The sequence below is a fragment of the Felis catus genome, chromosome X, assembly GCF_018350175.1.
Source record: "Felis catus isolate Fca126 chromosome X, F.catus_Fca126_mat1.0, whole genome shotgun sequence".
NCBI lineage: Eukaryota > Metazoa > Chordata > Mammalia > Carnivora > Felidae > Felis > Felis catus.
This window is the reverse complement of record NC_058386.1, coordinates 70,362,735-70,386,767: the sequence shown is the minus strand read 5'-3', so window position 1 is coordinate 70,386,767 and position 24,033 is coordinate 70,362,735. Positions and strand designations below refer to the sequence as shown.

At 38.0% G+C, this 24,033-nt stretch overlaps 1 protein-coding gene and 1 pseudogene across 4 annotated transcripts in view; both read right to left on the bottom strand.

Annotated features, from left to right (window-relative positions):
- The window catches only part of APOOL (apolipoprotein O like), a 164,854-nt gene that overhangs the window by 90,188 nt on the left and 50,633 nt on the right, over positions 1 to 24,033 (bottom strand). For 3 of the 4 annotated variants that reach the window (XM_023248996.2, XM_045050514.1, XM_023248994.2), the window contains 3 exons: positions 10,654 to 10,773; positions 9,031 to 9,085; positions 7,223 to 7,321 (listed from right to left, as the gene is read on the bottom strand). In XM_023248996.2, coding sequence (XP_023104764.1) covers positions 7,223 to 7,321; positions 9,031 to 9,085; positions 10,654 to 10,773 — 274 coding nt within the window. The remainder of the gene's footprint in view (positions 1 to 7,222; positions 7,322 to 9,030; positions 9,086 to 10,653; positions 10,774 to 24,033) is intronic. The other variant, XM_023248995.2, reaches the window with a different exon arrangement.
- Positions 2,137 to 2,252, bottom strand: LOC111558815 (annotated as a pseudogene).

The window sequence follows — 24,033 nt, the reverse complement described above, 5'->3', positions numbered from 1 at the left end:
TTGAAAAAAAAAAAAAAAGCAAACCTGAAGACTCACAATTCCAAACATCAAGTTATATTACAAAGCTGTAGTGATCAACACAGTGTGGCACTGGCACAAAAACAGGGACATAGATCAATGGAACAGAACAGAAAACCTAGAAATGAACCTACAACTATATAATCAATTAATATTTGACATAAAAGGAAATAATACCTACAAGAAAAAAGACTGTCTCTTCAACAAATGGTGTTGGGAAAACTGGACAGCCAAATGCAAAAGAAATTCGACCACTTTCTTACACCATATACAAAAATAACCTCTAAGTGGATGAAAGACCTAAATGTGAGATAGGAAACCACGAAAATCACAGAAGACAGACAACACAGGCTGTAACTTCTTTGACACTGGCCATAGCTACTTCTTTCTCAATATATCTCCTGAGGCAAGGGAAACAAAGGCAAAAATAAACTATTGGGACTTCATCAAAATAAAAAGCTTCTGCAGATCAAAAGAAAAAATCAACAAAACTAAAAGGCAACCTATGGAATGGGAGAAAATATCTGCAAATGACCTATCTGATAAAATGTTGGTATCCAAACTATATAAAGAACTTCTAAAACTCAACACTCAAAAAATAATCTGATTAAAAAGTGAGCAAAAGACATGAATAGACATTTTTCCAATGAAGACATACAGATGGCCAAGAGACACTTGAATAGATTCTCAACATCACTCATAGTCAGGGAAATACAAATCAAAACTGTAATACCTGTCAGAATTGCTAAAATTAACAGATAAGAACCAAGATGTGTTGGTGAGGATGTGCAGAAAGAGGAACCCTCCTGCACTGTTGGTAGTAATGGAAATTGGTGCAGCTTTTTGGAAAATAGTTTGGAATTTCCCAAATAGTTAAAAATAGAACTATGCAAAGTCCAGCATTTCCACTTTTAGGAATTTACCCAAGGAATAAAAAAATACTAATTCATAGGTTTACATGCATCCCAATGTTATAACAGTATTATTTACAATAGCCAAAATATGGAAACAGCCCAAGTGTCCATCAACTGATGAATGGATAAAGAAGATATGGTATATATTTACAATGGAGTACTACTCAGCCATAAAAAAGCACGAAATCTTGCCATTTGAAAGGACATGGATGGAACTAGAGAGTATTATGCTAACTGAAGTAATCACAGAAAGACAAATACCATATGATTTCACTCATATGTGGAACTTAAGGATCAAAACAAATGAGCAAAGGGAAAAAAAGAGAGAGAGAGAGGCAAACCAAGAAACAGACTCTTAAGTATTATAGAGAACAAACTGATGGTTACCAGAGGGAAGGTGAGTAGAGGGATGGGTTAAACAGAATAGGGTTTAAGGAGTATACTTGTGATGAACACTGGGTGTTGTATGGAAGAGTTGAATCACTACATTGTACACCTGAAACTAATTATTACACTGTATGGTAACTTATTTAAATTTAAAAAATATTTAAAAAGATGAGAAACAAAGTATAATCATAATTAATTGTATTTGTAATTATAATTACAATTTTAATAGGAATAGCTATATTTTTTAAATTGTATTTGATATGATCAAACAGAAAAGTCAACACTTTTCGTCTACAGTTCTATCAATTTTAATACATGTATCGTCACATAACCACCAGTATAATCAGGATATGGAACAGTTATTTTCACTCTTAAGAAAATCTCATGCTATCACATTATAGTCTAACCTTTCCACTCCTAACTCCTAGGAACCACTGACCCCTTTTTTGTTGTTGTTGTTACTATAGTTTTGTCTTTTTGAGAAAGTCATATAAATGGAATTATACAATATGTTAACTTTTTTAGACTGGCTTCTTATTGTCAGATTCATCAAGACTGTTGCACGTGTCAATGGTTTACTCCTTTTACTGGTGAATATAATTTCTTTCTTTAGAAATGCCAAAATATAGTTTACTCCTGAAAGATATTGAGGTTGTTTCCAGCTTTTGGTAATCATAGAGTTACTATAAACATTTATTTACAGATTTTTCATTTTTCCAGGGTAAATACCCAGCAGTGGGATTACTTGGTCTCATGGTAAGTACATGTTTAAGTTTACAAGAGAAATTTTCAAACTGATTTCCAGTTTTTTTTTTTTTTTAATATGGAATGCTTCACCAATTTGCATGTCGTTGTTGAGCAGGGGCCATGCTCCTCTTCTCCGTCTTCTCTGTATCGTTCCAATTTTAGCATATGTGTTGCTGAAGCAAGCACTGGAATAGCTATATTTTTAAAAACACATTCTTGGAGGAGGTTTGCAAGATGGCACCTTAGGAGGACGCTGGGCTCACCGCACGTCCTGCTGATCACTTAGATTCCACCTACACCTGCCTAAATAACCCAGAAAAACGCCAGAGGATTAGCAGAACGGAGTCACTGGAGCCAAACGCAGACGAGAGGCCCACGGAAGAGGGTAGGAAGGGCTGCCAGGCGGTGCGCGCTCCACGGACTGGCGGGAGGGAGCCGGGGCGGAGGGGCGGCTCGCCAGCCAAGCAGAGCCCCCGAGTCTGGCTTGCAAAAGCGGAGGGGACTGACAGACTGTGTTCCCACAACAAGCGCGACTTAGTGTCTGGGAGGTCATAAGTTAACAGCTCTGCTCGGAAAGCCGGAAGGCTGGAGGACAAAGGGAGGGAGAGCTGCTGAGCCCCCTGACAACAGAGCTCAGTTTGGTGGGGAACAAAGGTGCTCGCCAGCGCCATCTCCCCCGCCCATCCCCCAGCCAAAATCCCAAAGAGAACCAGTTCCTGCCAGGGAACTTGCTCACTCCACGCAAAAACCCAACTCTGCTTCTGCGGAGACAAACCTCCAGCAGCGGATCTGACTCCCTCGTGCTGCCACAGGGCCCCTCCTGAAGTGGATCACCTAAGGAGAAGCGATCTAAGCCTGCCCCTCCTGCCCCTGTGCACCTTGCCTACCCACCCCAGCTAATACGCCAGATCCCCAGCATCACAAGCCTGGCAGTGTGCAAGTAGCCCAGACGGGCCACCCCACCCCACAGTGAATCCCGCCCCTAGGAGAGGGGAAGAGAAGGCACACACCAGTCTGACTGTGGCCCCAGTGGTGGGCTGGGGGCAGACATCAGGTCTGACTGCGGCCACGCCCACCAACTCCAGTTATACACCACAGCACAGGGGAAGTGCCCTGCAGGTCCTCACCATGCCAGGGACTATCCAAAATGACCAAGCGGAAGAATTCCCCTCAGAAGAATCTCCAGGAAATAACAACAGCTAATGAGCTGATCAAAAAGGATTTAAATAATATAACAGAAAGTGAATTTAGAATAATAGTCATAAAATTAATCGCTGGGTTTGAAAACAGTATACAGGACAGCAGAGAATCTCTTGCTACAGAGATCAAGGGACTAAGGAACAGTCACGAGGAGCTGAAAAACACTTTAAACGAAATGCATAACAAAATGGAAACCACCACAGCTCGGCTTGAAGAGGCAGAGGAGAGAATAAGTGAACTAGAAGATAAAGTTATGGAAAAAGAGGAAGCTGAGAAAAAGAGAGATAAAAAAATCCAGGAGTATGAGGGGAAAATTAGAGAACTAAGTGATACACTAAAAAGAAATAATATACGCATAATTGGTATCCCAGAGGAGGAAGAGAGAGGGAAAGGTGCTGAAGGGGTACTTGAAGAAATTATAGCTGAGAACTTCCCTGAACTGGGGAAGGAAAAAGGCATTGAAATCCAAGAGGCACAGAGAACTCCAAAAGCATGGAGGTTAAAGAACACCCTACTAACAAATGAGTGGGTCAACCAGGCAATTAGAGAAGAAATTAAAAAATATATGGAAACAAATGAAAATGAAAATACAACAATACAAATGCTTTGGGACGCAGCGAAGGCAGTCCTGAGAGGAAAATACATTGCAATCCAGGCCTATCTCAAGAAACAAGAAAAATCCCAAATACAAAATCTAACAGCACACCTAAAGGAACTAGAAGCAGAACAGCAAAGGCAGCCTAAACCCAGCAGAAGAAGAGAAATAATAAAGATCAGAGCAGAAATAAACACTATAGAATCTAAAAAAACTGTAGAGCAGATCAACGAAACCAAGAGTTGGTTTTTTTGAAAAAATAAACAAAATTGACAAACCTCTAGCCAGGCTTCTCAAAAAGAAAAGGGAGATGACCCAAATAGATAAAATCATGAATGAAAATGGAATTATTACAACCAATCCCTCAGAGATACAAACAATTATCAGGGAATATATGAAAAATTATATGCCAACAAATTGGACAACCTGGAAGAAATGGACAAATTCCTGAACACCCACACTCTTCCAAAACTCAATCAGGAGGAAATAGAAAGCTTGAACAGACCCATAACCAGCGAAGAAATTGAATCGGTTATCAAAAATCTCCCAACAAATAAGAGTCCAGGACCAGATGGCTTCCCAGGGGAGTTCTACCAGACGTTTAAAGCAGAGACATTACCTATCCTTCTCAAGCTATTCCAAGAAATAGAAAGGGAAGGAAAACTTCCAGACTCATTTTATGAAGCCAGTATTACTTTGAATCCTAAACCAGACAAAGATCCAGTAAAAAAAAGAGAACTACAGGCCAATATCCCTGATGAATATGGATGCAAAAATTCTCAATAAGATACTAGCAAATTGAATTCAACGGCATATAAAAAGAATTATTCACCATGATCAAGTGGGATTCATTCCTGGGATGCAGGGCTGGTTCAACATTCGCAAATCAATCAACGTGATACATCACATTAACAAAAAAAAAGAGAAGAACCATATGATCCTGTCAATCGATGCAGAAAAGGCCTTTGACAAAATCCAGCACCCTTTCTTAGTAAAAACCCTTGAGAAAGTCGGGATAGAAGGAACATACTTAAAGATCATAAAAGCCATTTATGAAAAGCCCACAGCTAACATCATCCTCAACGGGGAAAAACTGAGAGCTTTCTCCCTGAGATCAGGAACACGACAAGGATGCCCACTCTCACCGCTGCTGTTTAACATAGTGCTGGAAGTTCTAGCATCAGCAATCAGACAACAAAAGGAAATCAAAGGCATCAAAATTGGCAAAGATGAAGTCAAGCTTTCGCTTTTTGCAGATGACATGATATTATACATGGAAAATCCGATAGACTCCACCAAAAGTCTGCTAGAACTGATACAGGAATTCAGCAAAGTTGCAGGATACAAAATCAATGTACAGAAATCAGTTGCATTCTTATACACTACCAATGAAGCAACAGAAAGACAAATAAAGAAACTGATCCCATTCACAATTGCACCAAGAAGCATAAAATACCTAGGAATAAATCTAACCAAAGATGTAAAGGATCTGTATGCTGAAAACTATAGAAAGCTTATGAAGGAAATTGAAGAAGATTTAAAAAATGGAAAGACATTCCCTGCTCATGGTTTGGAAAAATAAATATTGTCAAAATGTCAATACTACCCAAAGCGATCTACACATTCAATGCAATCCCAATCAAAATTGCACCAGCATTCTTCTCAAAACTAGAACAAGCAATCCTAAAATTCATATGGAACCACAAAAGGCCCCGAATAGCCAAAGGAATTTTGAAGAAGAAGACCAAAGCAGGAGGCATCACAATCCCAGACTTTAGCCTCTACTACAAAGCTGTCATCATCAAGACAGCATGGTATTGGCACAAAAACAGACACATAGACCAATGGAATAGAATAGAAACCCCAGAACTAGACCCACAAACGTATGGCCAACTCATCTTTGACAAAGCAGGAAAGAACATCCAATGGAAAAAAGACAGCTTCTTTAACAAATGGTGCTGGGAGAACTGGACAGCAACATGCAGAAGGTTGAAACTAGACCACTTTCTGACACCATTCACAAAAATAAACTCAAAATGGATAAAGGACCTAAATGTGAGACAGGAAACCATCAAAACCTTAGAGGAGAAAGCAGGAAAAGACCTCTCTGACCTCAGCCGTAGCAATCTCTTACTCGACACATCCCCAAAGGCAAGGGAATTAAAAGCAAAAGTGAATTACTGGGACCTTATGAAGATAAAAAGCTTCTGCACAGCAAAGGAAACAACCAACAAAACTGAAAGGCAACCAACGGAATGGGAAAAGATATTCGCAAATGACATATCGGACAAAGGGCTAGTATCCAAAATCTATAAAGAGCTCACCAAACTCCACACCCGAAAAACAAATAGCCCAGTGAAGAAATGGGCAGAAAACATGAATAGACACTTCTCTAAAGAAGACATCCGGATGGCCAACAGGCACATGAAAAGATGTTCAGCGTCGCTCCTTATCAGGGAAATACAAATCAAAACCACACTCAGGTATCACCTCACACCAGTCAGAGTGGCCAAAATGAACAAATCAGGAGACTATAGATGCTGGAGAGGATGTGGAGAAATGGGAACCCTCTTGCACTGTTGGTGGGAATGCAAATTGGTGCAGCCGCTCTGGAAAGCAGTGTGGAGGTTCCTCAGAAAATTAAAAATAGACCTACCCTATGACCCAGCAATAGCACTGCTAGGAATTTATCCAAGGGATACAGGAGTACTGATGCATAGGGCCACTTGTACCCCAATGTTCATAGCAGCACTCTCAACAATAGCCAAATTATGGAAAGAGCCTAAATGTCCATCAACTGATGAATGGATAAAGAAATTGTGGTTTATATACACAATGGAATACTACGTGGCAATGAGAAAAAATGAAATATGGCCTTTTGTAGCAACGTGGTTGGAACTGGAGAGTGTGATGCTAAGTGAAATAAGCCATACAGAGAAAGACAGATACCATATGGTTTCACTCTTATGTGGATCCTGAGAAACTTAACAGGAACCCATGGGGGAGGGGAAGGAAAAAAAAAAAAAGAGGTTAGAGTGGGAGAGAGCCAAAGCATAAGAGACTGTTAAAAACTGAGAACAAACTGAGGGTTGATGGGGGGTGGGAGGGAGGAGAGGGTGGGTGATGGGTATTGAGGAGGGCACCTTTTGGGATGAGCACTGGGTGTTGTATGGAAACCAATTTGTCAATAAAAAAAAAAAAACACATTCTTTATAAAAGTAAACATGCTGTAAAATAGACAAAATTTTTTCACAGTAGCCTATCCTAACAATATTCAATAAAACATAAGAGGTTTTCCCATGACAGTAAAATTCACAATATATTCGTATTAAAAGAAAAAATGTATTTTTTTAAACCCTACCTTTTCTTGCTGAAAACAAGCCTGCTAATCCTGAAACTGTAATCACTCCAATTTTTGGAAGAAAATCTTTAGGTGGATTCTTCAGATAGACATAAGCATCTTTTAAGAAATAAGTTAAAAATTGATATAAATGACTTATTATAACTAGGCACTGTATATATGATGCAGAAAAGCTAAAGAAATTTGTTATCATAGTAGCAGATGGTGTAAACACTTCAGAAAAGCTACACAAAAGAATGATTTGAATAGTAATTTAAAAAGGTGTTTAAAATAGTCCTTGTTACAAAATAAAATCTTCCTTCCACAGCTGATTTGATAATTGTTTTCTTAATACAGGCAATTATTACTCTTTAATTAAATATGATGCACGAGTATACACTTTAATGTGAATTACTGTAAACTAAATGCCTGATTGTGTATGTACTATATCCCTATCATTGATTCAAAATGCTTCTGCTATTATGTTCAAACTGTGGCAGGATCCAGTAAGAATGGAAATACTTTATTAGAGAATTTTGAATAACTAACTAGGGATACATGTAACTTCTAGACCCTGCATGCCACTACTCCCCAATACCCAGAGGAGCCACTGCTCTTGGTTAAAACCAATGATCAGGATTAGAAGTGACCCTAGACCAAAAGTAGATGAAGAGTGGACACAAGTCTAGATTTCCTGGCTTTTTATATACATAAATTATTTGTTTCCATATAACTCAAGAAAATACATTCTTCTATCACAATTATTTAATGCCAATCACTTATTTAATCGTATTCTTCAAGACAAATGAGGAATATAGTTTGGAATTCCAACATACCTTAAGTAATGATAACACATACTTAAGTAATGATAACACATTACTCTAGTAATGATAACACATTAAATTGAAACATTTAAAAATGATCTTTCTGTCTCCTGTACACATTTATGTTGACAACTGGCTGAGGCCAAGAATATTAGGAAGATATGTCTACTGCCAAATACCATTATCAAACTAAAGAGTCAAATACAGGGGTGCCTGGGTGGCGCAGTCGGTTAAGCGTCCGACTTCAGCCAGGTCACGATCTCGCGGTCTGTGAGTTCGAGCCCCGCATCAGGCTCTGGGCTGATGGCTCAGAGCCTGGAGCCTGTTTCCGATTCTGTGTCTCCCTCTCTCTCTGCCCCTCCCCCGTTCATGCTCTGTCTCTCTCTGTCCCCAAAAAAAATAAATAAACGTTGAAAAAAAAATTTTTTTTAAAGAGTCAAATACAAGTGCTACCCAACATTAGCTCAAACATTCTAGAGTGACTAGTGGGTATAGTGTTTCCTAGGAATAGATAGCAAAATTCTACTTTTTAACAGCAAATAGCACTTATTTAAACTAACTGATAACAATGGAGACATATTGCTAATTTGTGCTTTGAGTATATAATATGGGCTTTGCAGCTAAAACAGACCTCAGTTTGAGTCTAGGTGCTGCCATTTACTAGCTATGTGACCTTGGTAACCAACTTAACCTTTCTAAACCTCAGTTTCCTTATCTGTAAAAAGGGAATAATTATAATACCAACACTCATAGAATTATTATAAAAATTAAATTAGATAAATTATGTACAATGTTTATCATAGTGTCTTTGCATATAATAATTGCTTAATAAGTGATCGGTACTATTACTTTGTTACTGTTATCATAAAGTGCTATACAGAGTATTTTCTCAGTTCATAAAATATGAAAATGAATAACATAACATGTTTATTTTTCTCACATTTAAATCTGTCAAGTTAAAAAGACAACAGAACATTTCTAATTATGGATGGTTCACTCACCTACCTTTTCCAAATTGTACTGTATCCATTATCCCATTTTTCACAAAGACATAAACACCCTAAGCAAAAAGAAAACAACAAAAAAAAGACAGCTGAATTTTTCAAGATGTTGACAATTAAACAGTCCACATCTCATGAGACCATATTTTAAGTGTTGAGTTACCACTGCACCCAAATCTAAGTCTAACTTTCGCATTTATTCACTATGAGAATACTTGTTTTACTTAGCTTCTTTTAATTTCTTGCTTTTCATTCTATTTAACACGAATAATACTTATTTACTATTTTCCTCATATAAACAGGTGAAGTAATGCCTACAGTCAGAGCATCTCACAGATAATTTATTGCAGAAAAACAAAGGTTTATCATCTTATGTTATAAAGGCTTAAAAAATGAATGAAATTTAAATAAAGCAGAGATAGAGGTATATTTCAGCTTAGCAATATCTGACTAATAAAGATATGGCAGCAACAACATAATGTTTGTGAAGAAAGTAATAACAACAAGCCTAAAGTGCTTCGTCTTCTCCTTTTTTTTAGTGTGCATTAGAATGGGAAAAAAACCTAGACATTTATCTCAAGATAGAAATCATCCTACATAGACTAGTGTTTGTTTTTATAGAGGAACATAAATTCTCTACAAATCAAGATTATATAAATCCACTGAAGGGATTAAAGTCTTCATTTTTTCCTTTTACCTGTTTCTAACTATTTTAATGCAACAAATACAGTTACATTCATTCACTGAGCAATAGGTACTATCTCAGTTACATCAGAAGGAAAATGAAGGCACAGAATGATTTACCTATAGTAATTATCCACAGTCATGCTTTACTCTATTGAAGAAACCAGAAACGCAACTGAAATATATGGTCTCCATCTCTAAACTAGCTGCTATGAAACCATGGAATAAAAACAACAAAAAACATTTTCAAAGCAAAGAACACAGAAATAATTACATTAGACAAGAAAGAAATAAGTCATTGTTATTGTGTTATCTTGGTATTAGTAACTTTGTCTTAGAGATTTTCATGCAGAGGTTCATCCTGTTCATCATGGTTTCAAGCTGTACAAACCAACACAGATCATAAATGCTACTGAATTACTTCTCTTTAAAGACTGTCTCTTGGGGCGCCTGGGTGGCTCAGTCTGTTGAACGTCCAACTCTTGATTTTAGCTCACATAATGATCTCATAGTTGTGAGACTGAGACCCATTTCAGGCTCCACGCTGAGCATGGTACCTGCTTGGGATTCTCTCTCCCTCTCTCTCTGCCCCTCCCCAACTTGTGTTCTTTCTCTCTCTCTCAAAATAAGTAAATAAGCTTAAAAAAAAAAAAAGGACTGTCTCTTGAGAACACTACACCTTCAAAGTTATAATACCTATTGACCCCAGACGACTGCAAACATGGGTGCTTCAGTCAACATTCCTAGCTGAGTCCAGCCTTCTAGCCATCTGTGACAAAGCGCTACAGATGTGAATGAAGCAGTCTTAGATCCTCTACATTAGCCCAGTCACCTGATGAATAACACTGAAGAACTTCTGACAATACCAAATGCAACATGAGAATCACGTGTCTGAACAAATCAAAAACCTCCAACATTAAACCACTATTGTAACTTAACTTACCTTACACCAGCCAATATAATGACCAGTTGTTTTACGGATGGATGCAAAGCCCATTTGTAAATGACCAGGCTGCTCTTCAACATATTTAGACTGCAGAGGTGGTGTGGTATATATGGGGAGCTAGAGACAAAAAAAAAAAGTTCATGTTAAAAATATAAAATGATGGACATCCTTTTCCAGGAGTAAGGCAGAAGAGAAATCCTCATGAACCTTCCTCCTATAAAAGCAACTAAAAATGCTGACAAAATATTCTTAAAAACCATCTTAAATGGGAGGAATGATCCTGTAAGCTGTTTATAAAGACTGTTCAGAAACCCAGAGTTAAAAAAAAAACAGCTGAAATGCAGAGATAAACAATAGAGTCAGCTTTTACCTTGTTGTCATTTGCTGTAAAACAGATGGTTCATGGAGTATGGAATCAAAAAATAAAACCCAGAAAAAGCTTGAGGTGGGCAATCTTAGTGGGGACCCTACAAAGCTGGCATCTCAAAGTTATAATATCATCAACTTAAAAGTGAATTAAGAATAAACAGTTCACTGCAAATAACTGTTAGGAAAATTGACTGTATCAAAGTCTGGGCACCAAGTACAGAGGAAAAAAAATATTTCCTAAGAACTGGCAAACACAAGTGAGAGCTCATATAACCTGCAGCATTTTAAACTAACTGGGTAATCGGAGAAATCTTAAACCAAGAATACATTTAAAGTACTTCTAAGCTGGTAGCCCTCACATATGCTTGGCAGAAACAAATCTCTCCCCTCTGGAGGAAGCTACCAAGACTTGAAAGAATTACAACAGATAAAGTTCCAAGAAATATGAGCCCATGTTAAAGAAGAAGAAGAAGAAGAAGAAGAAGAAGAAGAAGAAGAAGAAGAAAAAGAAGAAGAAGAAAAAAACAAAGAAGGTAAATAAAGTTAGAAAACACAAGGAAGTATCTGGACAAGAGCTAGCAGAAACAACAAAGAACAGACTCAGATCCACAAAGAATGTATAAATGGAACATGTAATATCAAGCACATTTATTGTTGTTTTTAAAGAAATAAAAGAAGGAAATATGGGTTCAGAGGAAGAGAGTACAAAAATTACCAAAGCTAATGTAAACAGAGAACTTCTGGAACTGGAAATTAAAAAAATAAAGAACTCAACTGGCAGGCGAGGGAGATGGCAGAGTAAGGGGACCCTAAGCTCACCTGGCCCTGTGGATACAACTAAGTAACACTTACATCAGTGTAAATAACCCAAAAAGCAGTGCAAAGACTGGCAAAACAAATTCCATGACAAAAGGTGGAGAAGAGACCACAACAAAAAGTACAGGAAGGGCAGAGACCTGGTGGGGAGCTAAAAGAGCCCTGGGCATCCAGAGTCAGGAGGGAACCTAGGGGCAGAGAATTCTGGCAAGAAACAATCACAGTGGGGAGTCCACACAGGGATGGCAGGGGGAAGAATCCCCAAAATATTTGGCTTTGAAAGCAAGAAGGGTCAAATTTTGTGAGTTCTTAAAGCCAGAGGGACTTAAAACTTGGAATTTTAAAAATCAGCAGTCTTAGCTCTGGAAGACCCCAGAGGGCATTAGGAAGCTCAGTCCCACCCTTAAAGAGGTAACACTGTAAGCAGTCTGATGAGATCTAGAGTAGGAGCAGCAGTTTGAAACACATCTGGGGCAAACAAGGAGAATTATTTACTCACCTCAGAGCAGTCCCAGATAGTCTGGGATACCAGGGAGGCCCTTCCAGGAATAAAGGAGCTGGCAAGTGACATTTCCCTCCCCTGTCCCTCAGCATAAACACAAGGCCACCTGAAGGAACCAGTGCAGCACTGACACTAAGTAACTTTCTTATACCAAGCCCCACACCCTGTGATTTGGCAGATCCATCCATTCCAGTCATACACTTTGGGTTCCCTATCCAGAACACTAGCATTAACCTCACCAACAACGCATCTCCTGATCCACACATTTTCCAAGCCTCAGTTCCAGGGGGCAATGACTGATCACTTCCCAGAGACTATGTGCACACCTCACATACAAAAACTGGGGAGGGGGTAGGTCACCTGGCTCAGTCGGTTAAGCATCCAACTCTTGTTTTCAGCTCAGGTCATGATCTCATGATTGTGAGATTTGAGCCCCACATCAGGCTCTATGCTGATAGCGCAGAGTTTACTTGGGATTCTCCTTCTCTCCCTCACTCTCTCTGGCCCCCTCCCATACTCTCTTTCTCAAAATAAATAAATAAACATTAAAGGAAAAAAACCTCACACCCCCTACCCACGTGTGCTTTTTGAACCAGCCCTGGACATCCCCAGTATCCAAACAAACTACATGCCCCCTGTGGAAGAGGACCAGTGCCACCTTGTTAAAAGTGTGCACCCTTCCCACTACTTTCAAGAGCATAAGACCTAGCTGAGTTTCCTAATGCACAGAAATAGACACAGAGAGTTAGATAAAATGAAGAGACAGAGAAATATGTCCCAAATTAAAGAACAGGCTCAAACCACAGCAAGAGAACTAACTGAAATGGATATAAGTAATATGCTAGATATAGAATTTGAAATAATGATCATAAATATATGCACTGGACTTGAGAAAAAGTAGAGGACATCAGTGAGACCCTTAACAAAGAGATAAAAATGAACCAATAATAGTTGTAGAACACGATGAATGAAATTAAAAATAAACTTGATGGAATTAATAGCAGGCTAGAGAAGGCAGGAAAATGAATTAATGACCTGGAAGACAGAGTAATGAAAAGTAATCAAACTGGGCAGGTGAGGAAAAAAATGTGCAAAATGAGAATAGACAGGAAACTCAGTCACTCCATCAAGAGTAATAACATTCACATTAATCGGATTCCAGAATAAGAGAGAGAAAAGGGGGAAGAAAAGTGTTTTTTTTTGAAAAAATAATACCTGAAAACTTCCCTAATTTGTGGAAGGAAACAAGATATCCCAATCCACAGACATCCTCCAACAAATTCAACCCAAGGAAGTCCACACCAAGGCACACAGTAATTAAAATGACAAAAAAAAATTGTGATAAAAAAAGAATTTTAAAGGTTGCAAGAGAAAAAAGATACTTGTATACAAGAGAAACACCATAAGGCTATCAGCAGATAATTCAGCAGAAACTTTACAGGCCAGAAGGGAGTGGCATGATATAAGAAATGAGCAGAAAGGGAAAAATACACAGCCAAGAATACTCCATTCAGCAAGGCTATCAGTCAGAATAAGGGAGAGAGAAAGAATTTCTCAAACAAAAACTAAAGTATTTCATGACCACTAAACTAGTCCCACAAGAAATATTAAACAGGACTCTTTAATGTTTATTTATTTATTTTGAGAGAGGGAGAGAGAATACCAAGTAGGCTCCACATTGTCAGTGCAGAGCCTGGCATGGGGCTCAATCTCACAAACCGTGAGATTATGACCTGAGCCGAAATCAAGAGTTGGAGGAGGCTTAACCAGGAGCTGCCCAGGTGCCCCTGAAGAGGACTCTTTGAGTGGAAAGGAAATATCATAAGTACGAGTATGAAAAGTAAAAAATACAAAAGCAGTAAAAACAAATACATTTGAAAAAAGCAGTCAAGGGATTCACAAAATAAAATGATGTAAAATATGACACCATATATCTAAAATGTGGGGAACAGGGCATACTGGACAAGTTGCAATCAAAAGGAAACTACTATGAGCTATATTAATATTAGACAAAATTTTTAAAAATATTAGACAAGATAGACTTTAAGACAAAATCCATTATTAGATATAAAGTGACTCTATCAAGACAAAAAGCTTAAATAACTAGAAATATTATAATCTTAAATTTGTATGCATCTATTAACATATCCTCAAAATATCTGAAACAAGAACAGACATATTCACTATCATAAGTTTAACTTACTCTCTCGGCAATTGGTTGATCAAAAGAAGATTTAAAAAATAAATAAATAAGATTTCTGCAACATCGTGGCATTCTGAAAAAGATCTGAAAACTAGATGAACTACTTCTCCACAAAAAGCATAAAAAGACCACACTGAGACAAGTAAGTAAGACAAAGATACAGTCTCACCAAAAACAGCTCCCCGGCAAGGCAACACACAATAGGGAGGAATCTAACAATCCAGTACTGCTTCTGGAGGAGCAAGGGATTGATGGCCCACATCAACCATCCCAATGCCTGGAATCTGCACTTCAGAGATGGCGCCACACACAGAAAAGTCTACCTGAGAAAACCAAAGGTATTAACATCCAAGGGACCCAATTCACTACAGGAAACTGAGACTACCCTTTTAAAGGGCTTCTTTCACTCATACTGAGATCCAGTGAAAAAACAGCAGTTTGAAAGCACCTACACTATATGTAAAGGAGAATTATTTGCCTACCTAAAAGCATCTGATGGAGAGGGAGGGGACAGTTGAAAATCTCTTCAAAGACAGAGGTGCTGACAGACACTAATTTTATATTCCCCACCTACTCTGATAGCACAGGTGGGCGCACTCAGACATGGCACTCTCTCACTGACTTGGTAATACAGGTAGAGTGAAAGAAAGGTTGAGGCACTATCCTGCTGCCTTGCTGAAGGCAGAGAGTGTGAGCGGTTGCAGCACTACCTTGCTTCTAGCTGGGGCAAGCTAGCACAAACAATCACAGCACTCTCCCACTCCCTGGCTAAAGTCACTAAGCACAGACATTTGTGACACTCTGCCCTTCCCTGGCTAGGGCTAGCAAGTGCAAGTAGTCATGGCATTCTCCTACAGACAAGGCATTTTCTCACTGAATTCTTGAAGCCCAAAGGTATGGGTAGACAAAATATTTCCCCTGCTGCCTTTCTAAAACCAGTGAGTATGCCCAACCCCCTACACTCTCCAGCTAAAGCCAGTGGGCATACACAGTTCCCAAAGAAGATACTCCTTGATTACTTAGGCCTGGAGGCCAAGGAGGCTGGCTTCCCTGAGTTCCATGGAAATGTAAAAATTGGAAAGATAGTCCTTAGCAGGTCTCCAACCCAGGGCACTGCAGACAAGAGAATGAAACACAACCCCAGTCTTCCTATGAAAAAGTCCTATATGCTTAGCCTGGAGCTTTAGTCTAGGGACAGGCTTCAGGTTTCCCATATATCTAGAGGCTAAGGAGGTATTCCCAGGAACATAAACAGGGAGGGAGATGTCATCCTTGTACACCCCTTTGACTTTGAGATGTCCCAGAAAGGAGCTTATATATTCATCTGGAACCCTAATTTTTGCAAGTATCACCCAGGGCATACCAAGATCTCATGAACTGGAGGACAGCAGAAATTATAAATGTGGCACTACAAATATGTAAATACTTACATGCTTTCAAAGCTGCTTCCTGATATCAGTCTGAAATTAGGTGCTAAGTAAGATTACTGCACTTGTAATGATGACAGTCTTGGTACACCCTCACAATAGGAACACATTATGAAAACATCAGGTAGACTAAACAATCACAAACGTTTGAGAGACAACCAAGCACTAGGGCAAGGTTGAATAAGAAGTATGTATCATCAACTACATAAGACCCCCACTTCAAGATAGGAGAGGCAACTGTTTTGCCTAATACATATGAACAGAAACAGAGTCAAACAAAATGAAAAAAAAAAAACAGTAATATGTTCCAAATGAAACAAGATAAAACCTTAGCCAGGGTAGGGGGGTGGGGGGGGGAACCTTAATGATACAAAGATAAGTAATCTACCTGATAAAGAATTCAAAGTAATGGTCCTAAAGATGTTCACCAAACTCAGGAACCAAACAGGACACAGTGAGAATGTCAACAAAGATGCATAAAATATAAGAAGGTACCAAACTGAAGTCACATAGCTGAAAAGTACAATGAGCAAACTGAAAAATACACAACAGGGGTTCAACAGCAGACTGGATGAAGCAAAATGGATTAGTGATCTGGAATACACAACAATGGAATTCACTCAGACAGAGCTGGAAAAAGAAAAAAGAATTGGGAAAAAAAAAAGAGAGAATTTAAGGGACCTCTGGGACATCACCAAGCAAAATAATGTTGGCACTATAGGGTAACAAAGAAAGAGAGAAAAGGACAGCAAAATTATTTAATGAAATAATGGCTAAAAACTTCCCTAACCTGGGGAAAGAAATAGACATGTAGGTCCTGGAAGTGCAGAAAGTTCCAAACAAGATGAAACCAAAGAAAGACATATCAAGACACATTATAACTAAAATGTCAAAAGTTAAAGACAGAATCTTCCAAGCAATAAGAGAAAAACAAATTGCTACACACAAGGGAGATCCCTAAGGCTACCAGAAGATTTCTCAGCAGACACTGCAAGCCAAAAAGGAATGATATGACATATTCAAAGTCCTGAAAGGAAAAAAAACTTCTAACCAAGAATAGAGGCAAGATTATCCTTTACAACAGAAGTAAAGAGAGTTCCAAATAAGCAAAATCTAAAGGAGTTCATCACTATTAATCCAGACTTACAAAAAAATATTTAAAAAGACTATTTTAACCTGAAAAGAAATGACACTAATAGAAAGAAAACAAAACAAAAATACCATTAGAAAAGGTAAATGTATATTAAAGGAAGTGGACCAGTCACTTATAAAAATGCAATAAAGGTTAAAAGACAAAAGCAGTAAAATTAACTAAAACTATAATAATTAGTTCAGAGACATAAAATGACATCAAAAAGATAAAATGTGGAAGGGGAATAAAAATGTAGTTTTAGAATGTGTTCAAATTTAAGTTGCTATCAACTCAAAATACAGTTATACATATGATATATGTGAAACTCACAGTAACCACACACAAAAAAAGTTATAGTAAACATATAAAAGAAGATGAGAAAGGAAACCAAACATATCACTAAAGAAAGTCACAAACCACAAGTGAAGACAGAGGAAAAGAACAGAGAAGAACTACAAAAATGGCCAGAAAACAATTAATGAAATGACAATAAGTATATAACTATCAATAATTACTCTAAATGTAAATGGACTAAGTTCTCCAATCAAAAGATACAAAGTGGCTGAAAGAATAAATATACAGGACACATTTATATACAACCTACAGAAGACACACTTCAGAAGTAAAGACAAACAGACTAATAGTGAAGAGATGGAAAAGTATTCCATGAAAATAGAAAAAAAAAAAAACAAAAAAGATGGTGTAGCTACACTCATATTAGACAAAATATTACTTTAAAACAAAGACTGTAAAAAAAAAAACAAAGAAGGGTGCTACATAAAATAAAGGGGTCAATCCAGCAGAAAGATGTAACATTTATAAATATATATGCATGATCCATAAAACACCAAAATATAGAAAGGAAATAATAAAAGCCCTAAAAGGAGAAATGGACAGCAACACAATAATAGTAGGGGATTTTAATACCACACTTATATCAATGAATATATCATTTACATAGAAAATCGACAAGGAAACATTGGCCTTAAATGACACATTAGATGAGGCAGACTTAATAGATATATACAGAACATCTCATTCCATAGCTGCAGAATACACACTCTTTTCAAGTGTACATGGAATATTCTCAAGGATAGATCACATGTTAGGCCACAAAACAAGTCTCAAAAATGCAAGAATGAAATCCTATCAAGCTTGTTTTCAAACCTCAATGGTATGAAACTAGAAATCAACTATAAGAAAACTATAAAAACTATAAACACATAGAGATGAAACAGCATGTTACTGAAAAACTACTGGGATACATTTTCTGGGTAATAGAAGAAATCATGAGATAAATAAAATAATACATAGAGACAAATGAAAACAGAAACATGACATACCAAAAGCTATGGGATGCAGCAAAAGCTGCATGCCATAAGTTTATGGCCTATCTCAAGAAACAAGAAAAATCTCAAATAAACAATATAACTTTTCACAAAGTAACTATAAAAAAGAAGAACAAAGCCTGAAGTTAGTAGAAGGAAGGAAATAATAAAGATCAAAGTGGAAATAAATGAAGAGACAAGAAAGACAATAGTAAAGATCAAACTAGGAACCAGTTTCTTGAGAAGATAAACAAAATCAATAAACATTTAGTTAGACTCACATACACACACACACGTGCGCGCGCGCACACACACACACACACACACAAAAGAGGAGGGGCTTCAAAATTAAATCAGAAATAAAGGAGTAGTTGCAACCGGTACTACAGAAGCATAAAGCATCAAATAAGACTACAAGGAACAGTTATATGCCAACAAACTGGAAACTATAAATAGATTTATAGAAACATGCAATTTTCCAAGACTGAATCATGAAGAAATAGGAAATATAAATACACATAATTAAGTCAGTAATCAAAAAACTCCCAAAACACAAAAGTCCAGCACCAGATGGCTTCATTGATGAATACTACCAAACCTTCAAAAAGGATTTAATATGCATCCTCAGCATCTTCCAAAGAATTGAAGATGAGGAAACTCTTCCAAACTCATTGTATGAGGCCAGTATTACTCTGCTATCAAACTAGACAAGGACGCTGGAAAATAAATACAGGCCAATATCCCTGATGAACACAGATGCAAAAATCCTCAACAAAATATTAGCAAACTGAGTTCAACAGTAAACTAAAAAGATCATACATTATGATCAAGTGATTTATTTCAGGGACACAAGGATATTCAACATCTGCAAATCAAACATGATACACCATGGTAACAAAATGAAAGATAAAAACCACATGATCATCTCAATAGGTAGAGAAACATTTGACAAAATTAAAAAACCATTTATGACAAAAACTGTAAACAATGTGGGTAAGGAGGAACATACTTCAACATATCAAAAGTCATATATGACAAACCCAGGGCTATTCAATGATGAAGAACTGAAAAGTTTTCCCCCTAAGACAATGAATAAGACGAGGATGCCCACTCTCTCTGCTTTTATTCAACATAGTATTGTACGCTTAGTCACATCAATTAGGTAGGAAAAAGAAATAGAAGGCATCCAAATTGGAAAGGAAGAAGTACAACTGCTGTATACACACAGCATATTATGCATGGAAAACCCTGAAGAACCCACAAAAAATAATTTGTCAGAACTAATGCATGAATTAGATAAAGTTAAAGAATACAAAATTAACATACAGGAATCTATTGCGTTTCTAAACACTAATAACTATCAGAAAGAGAAATCAAGGAAACAGTCCCATTCACAATTGCATGAAAAAAGGAAAATGACAAGGAATGAATTCTTCCAGGGAGGTGAAAGATCAGTAGAATGAAAACTATAAGACATTAATTAAAGAAAGTGAAGACACAAAAAATGGAAATATATTTCATGCTCTTGGACTGGAAGAGTTAATGTTAAAAATGACTATAAAACCCAAGGCAATTAACAGATTCAATGCAATCCCTATAAAAATTCCATGGCATTAATTCTGTGGCATTTTCCACAGAAACAGAAGAAATAATCCTGAAATATATATGGAATGACAAAGACCCTAAAGCTAAAACAATCTTGACAAAGAAAAAAGCCTGAGGTATCACACTATACCTGATTTCAAACTATACTACAAAGCTATAGTAATGAAAAGAGTATGATATTGGCATAAAAACAGACATACAGGGGAGCCTGAGTGGCTTAGTCAGTTAAGCAACCAACTTTGGCTCAGGTCATGATCTCATGGTTTGTGGGTTCAAGCCCCATGTCAGGCTCTGTGCTGACAGCTCAGAGCCTGGAGCCTACTTCAGATTCTGTGTCTCCGTCTTTCTCTCTCTCTGCTCCTCCCCTGCTCACACTCTGTCTCTATCTCTCTCAAAAATAAATAAACATTAAAAAAAAAAACAAACAGACACACAGATCAACAGAACAGCAAAGAGTCAAGAAATAAAACTATCCATTTATGGTCAATTTCTGTCAAAGGATGCAAGAACATACAATATGGAAAGGAAAGTCTCTTCAGTAAATGGTGCTGGGAAAATTTGACAGCTACATAGAAAAAACTGAAATGGTGGGAAAATAGAACCTTTGGAGCCATACAGATTTTGTCATGTATCACAGTGTTAATTTTGCATGTCTTGGATTCTCTACTGAAGATTTTGCTTAAAAAAATTTAGGGAAAGAGTAAAGAAGGCAGAGTTGTAGGAGGATCTTATCAGTGCTTTGTCCCTCAAACACAGTTAAATAATTATCAAGTCATTCTGAACACCCAGGAAAACTATCTGAGAACTGAGGGAACAAACTGCACATCTAGAGGGAGAAAAGAGAAAACACTGTGGAAGGCAGGAGGTGTGGAGACATGATGTGAGGGAGAAAACAATCATGGATAGTGCAGAAGGGAGGGAGCCCTGATCACAGAGAGAAGAGAGACACAGGGAGAGAGAGAGACACACACAGGGAGAGAGAGAGAGAGAGAGAAGAGAGAGAGATAAAGTAGCACTGAGGAGACTGCACAAGAAAAACACCTCCCCCAAAACATTGACTGGAGAAATGAGAAGGGCTGATTATTGCAAGTTTTTACAAGCAGCTGAGCTCAAAGTCTAAAATTTTAGAAGTCTTCATGATCACCCGTTCTGAGGATCCCCTGGATCACACTGGGAGAGACTTCCTGTACCCAGTGCATTTGGAAGGGGTGACACTGCCTCTCAAGAAACAAAAGAGCCAGTGGGTGCCAATGAGCTGCCCGATTAATTAGCATTCAGAGACACACCTGCTGAGAACAGCTACCTGGATGCCAAGTGTTTGCTTTACCATACAATCCAAGCCCATGCGCGGTCATGCAACTACTTTTCTAGGACAAACCGGTACTAGCCAAAGCACAGCAAGAGCCTCCCCCAGAGGATCAGCATGGATCTCTGCCATGCCAGGTCCCTAAAATTTGCAGTTCTGGAACACAGTTGCACACCTGAGATAAAACAGGAGAACTGGGCTGCTAGGAATCAAGACAACTTCGACATGGACAGGATAAAGGTAGTAAGCTGACAGAAACCTGGGACACAAGATGAGACTGTTCACTCTTCTGTGAGGGATTCCTGCACAGTGGCAGACATGAACTCCCTTATCCAGGTAAGAGGGCAGGCTGACGCCATTTTTCAAACTTCCCATCAGCATGGACAGACTTCATCAAGCAGCACAGAGCACACAGAGGAGGTTTGAGCCTCTTAAAACAAGCTCCACACCACTGTGCTGTGCAGGTGCCTTTTTACTGGGGAAAGTGTGATTGAGAGCCAGAGCAGTAGCAGGTATCTCTTCCAGAAGACCAGCACAAAACCCCCACACACAACAGGTACACTGACCACAGAGTGCTGCAAAGTTCAGTTCTAATTGAAATAGGACCAGAAACACTTTCCTAACACACAAAAAACAGAGTCTTAGACAAAATTCCAAGACAGAGGAATTCATCCCAAAAGAAAGAACAAGAAGAGGTTGAGGTCCTGGTGGTAATCAAAATAGATATAAGTAATATGCCTAAACCAGAATTTAAAACAACATAAGAACACTGGCTGGTCCTGAAAAAAGCATAGCAATAGAGACCATTACCTAAAAGATGACAGACCTAAAAACTAGCCAGGCCAAAATAAAAAATGCTGTCACTGAGATGCAAAACCAACTGAGAGTAATGACAACAAGGATGGAAGAAGTACGGGGAGGAATAAGTGACACAGAGAATGAAATTATGGAAAAAATGAAGCTGAAAAGAGGGGAATAAAAATATTAGATCATGAATAGACTTAAGAAAATCAGTGACTCCATAAAGCATAATAACATTCACATTATAAGAGTCCCACAAGAAGAAAAGAGAGAAAAAAGGGCAGAAAGTTTATTTGGCCAAATTATACCTGAAAACTTTCCTAATCAGGGGAAAGAAACATAACTCTGAATCCAGGAGGCACAAGAACTCCCATCAAAATAAAAGCTGGCCAACACCAAGACACACTGTAGGTAAAATTTGTAAAATACAGAGATAAGGAAAGAATCATGAAAGCAGCAAGGGAAAAGAAATCCCTAACCTACAAGGAAAGACACATCAGGTTAGCAGCAGATCTCCCCACAGAAACCTGGCAGGCCGGAAGGCAGTGGCATAATATATATATTGTGCTGAAGGGGAAAAATATGCAGCCAAGAATAATATAACCAGAAAGGTTGTCATTCAGAATAGAAAGAGACATAAAGAGTTACCCAGACAAACAAAAACTAAAAGAATTCATGACCACTATACCAGCCCTACAGGAAATACTGAAAGAAATCTTTTGAGTGGTAAAGAAAGACCAAAAATAACAAAGACTAGAAAGGAACAGAGAAAATTTCCAGAACCAACCACTTCTCTCTTTTTTTTTTAATGTTTTTTTTTTTTTTTTTTGAGAGAGAGATAGAGCATGAGCAGGGGAGGGGCAAAGAGAGAGGGAGGCACAGAATCTGAAGCAGGCTCCAGGCTCTGAGCTGTCAGCACAGAGCCTGACGTGGGGCTCGAACCCACAAACCGTGAGATCATGACCTGAGCAGAAGTCTGGCACTTAACCGACTGAGCCACCCAGGCGCCCCCCAACCACTTCTCAAATAATACAATAGCATTATATTCATATCTATCCATAATCACTCTGAATCTAAATGAACTAAATGCTCCAATCAAAAGATATAGGATATCAAAATGGATTAAAAAAAAAAAAACCCATGTATATACTGTCTGTAAGAGACTCATTTTAGACCTAAACAAACTTACAGATTAAAAGTGATAGGATGAAAAACCATCTCTCATGCTAACAAACATCAAAATATAGCCAAACTAGCCACACTTAAAACTACATTTTAAACCAAAGACTATAACAAGAGATAAATAATGGAACTATGTCACAATAAAGGGAATTATACAACAGGAAGATCAAACAATCATAAATATTTCTGCCCCAAACTTGAAAGCACCTATATATATATATATATATATATATATATATATATATATATATAACATAAACTGGGACACCTGGGTGGCTCAGTCAGTTAAGCGTCCAACTCTAGATTTCGGCTCAGGGCATGATCTCACAGTTCATGAGATCAAGCCCCACATTGGGCTCTGCACTGACAGCGAGGAGCCTACTTGGAATAATCTCTCTCCCTCTCTCTCTGCCCCTCCCTCACGCTCTCTCTCTCACAGTAAATAAACATTAAAAAAATAACAAACATAAAGAAACTCATTGATAGTAACACAATCATAGTAGTGGATTTCAACACCCCACTTAGAGCAATGGACAGCTCATCTAGGCAGAAAACCAACAAGGAAACCATGGCTTCGAATGACACACTGGACTAGATGGATTTAACATATACAATCAGAACATTTCATCCTAAAGCAGTAGAACACACATTCTCTTCAAGTGCACATGTGACAGTCTCCAGAATAGATCATATACTGGGTCACAAA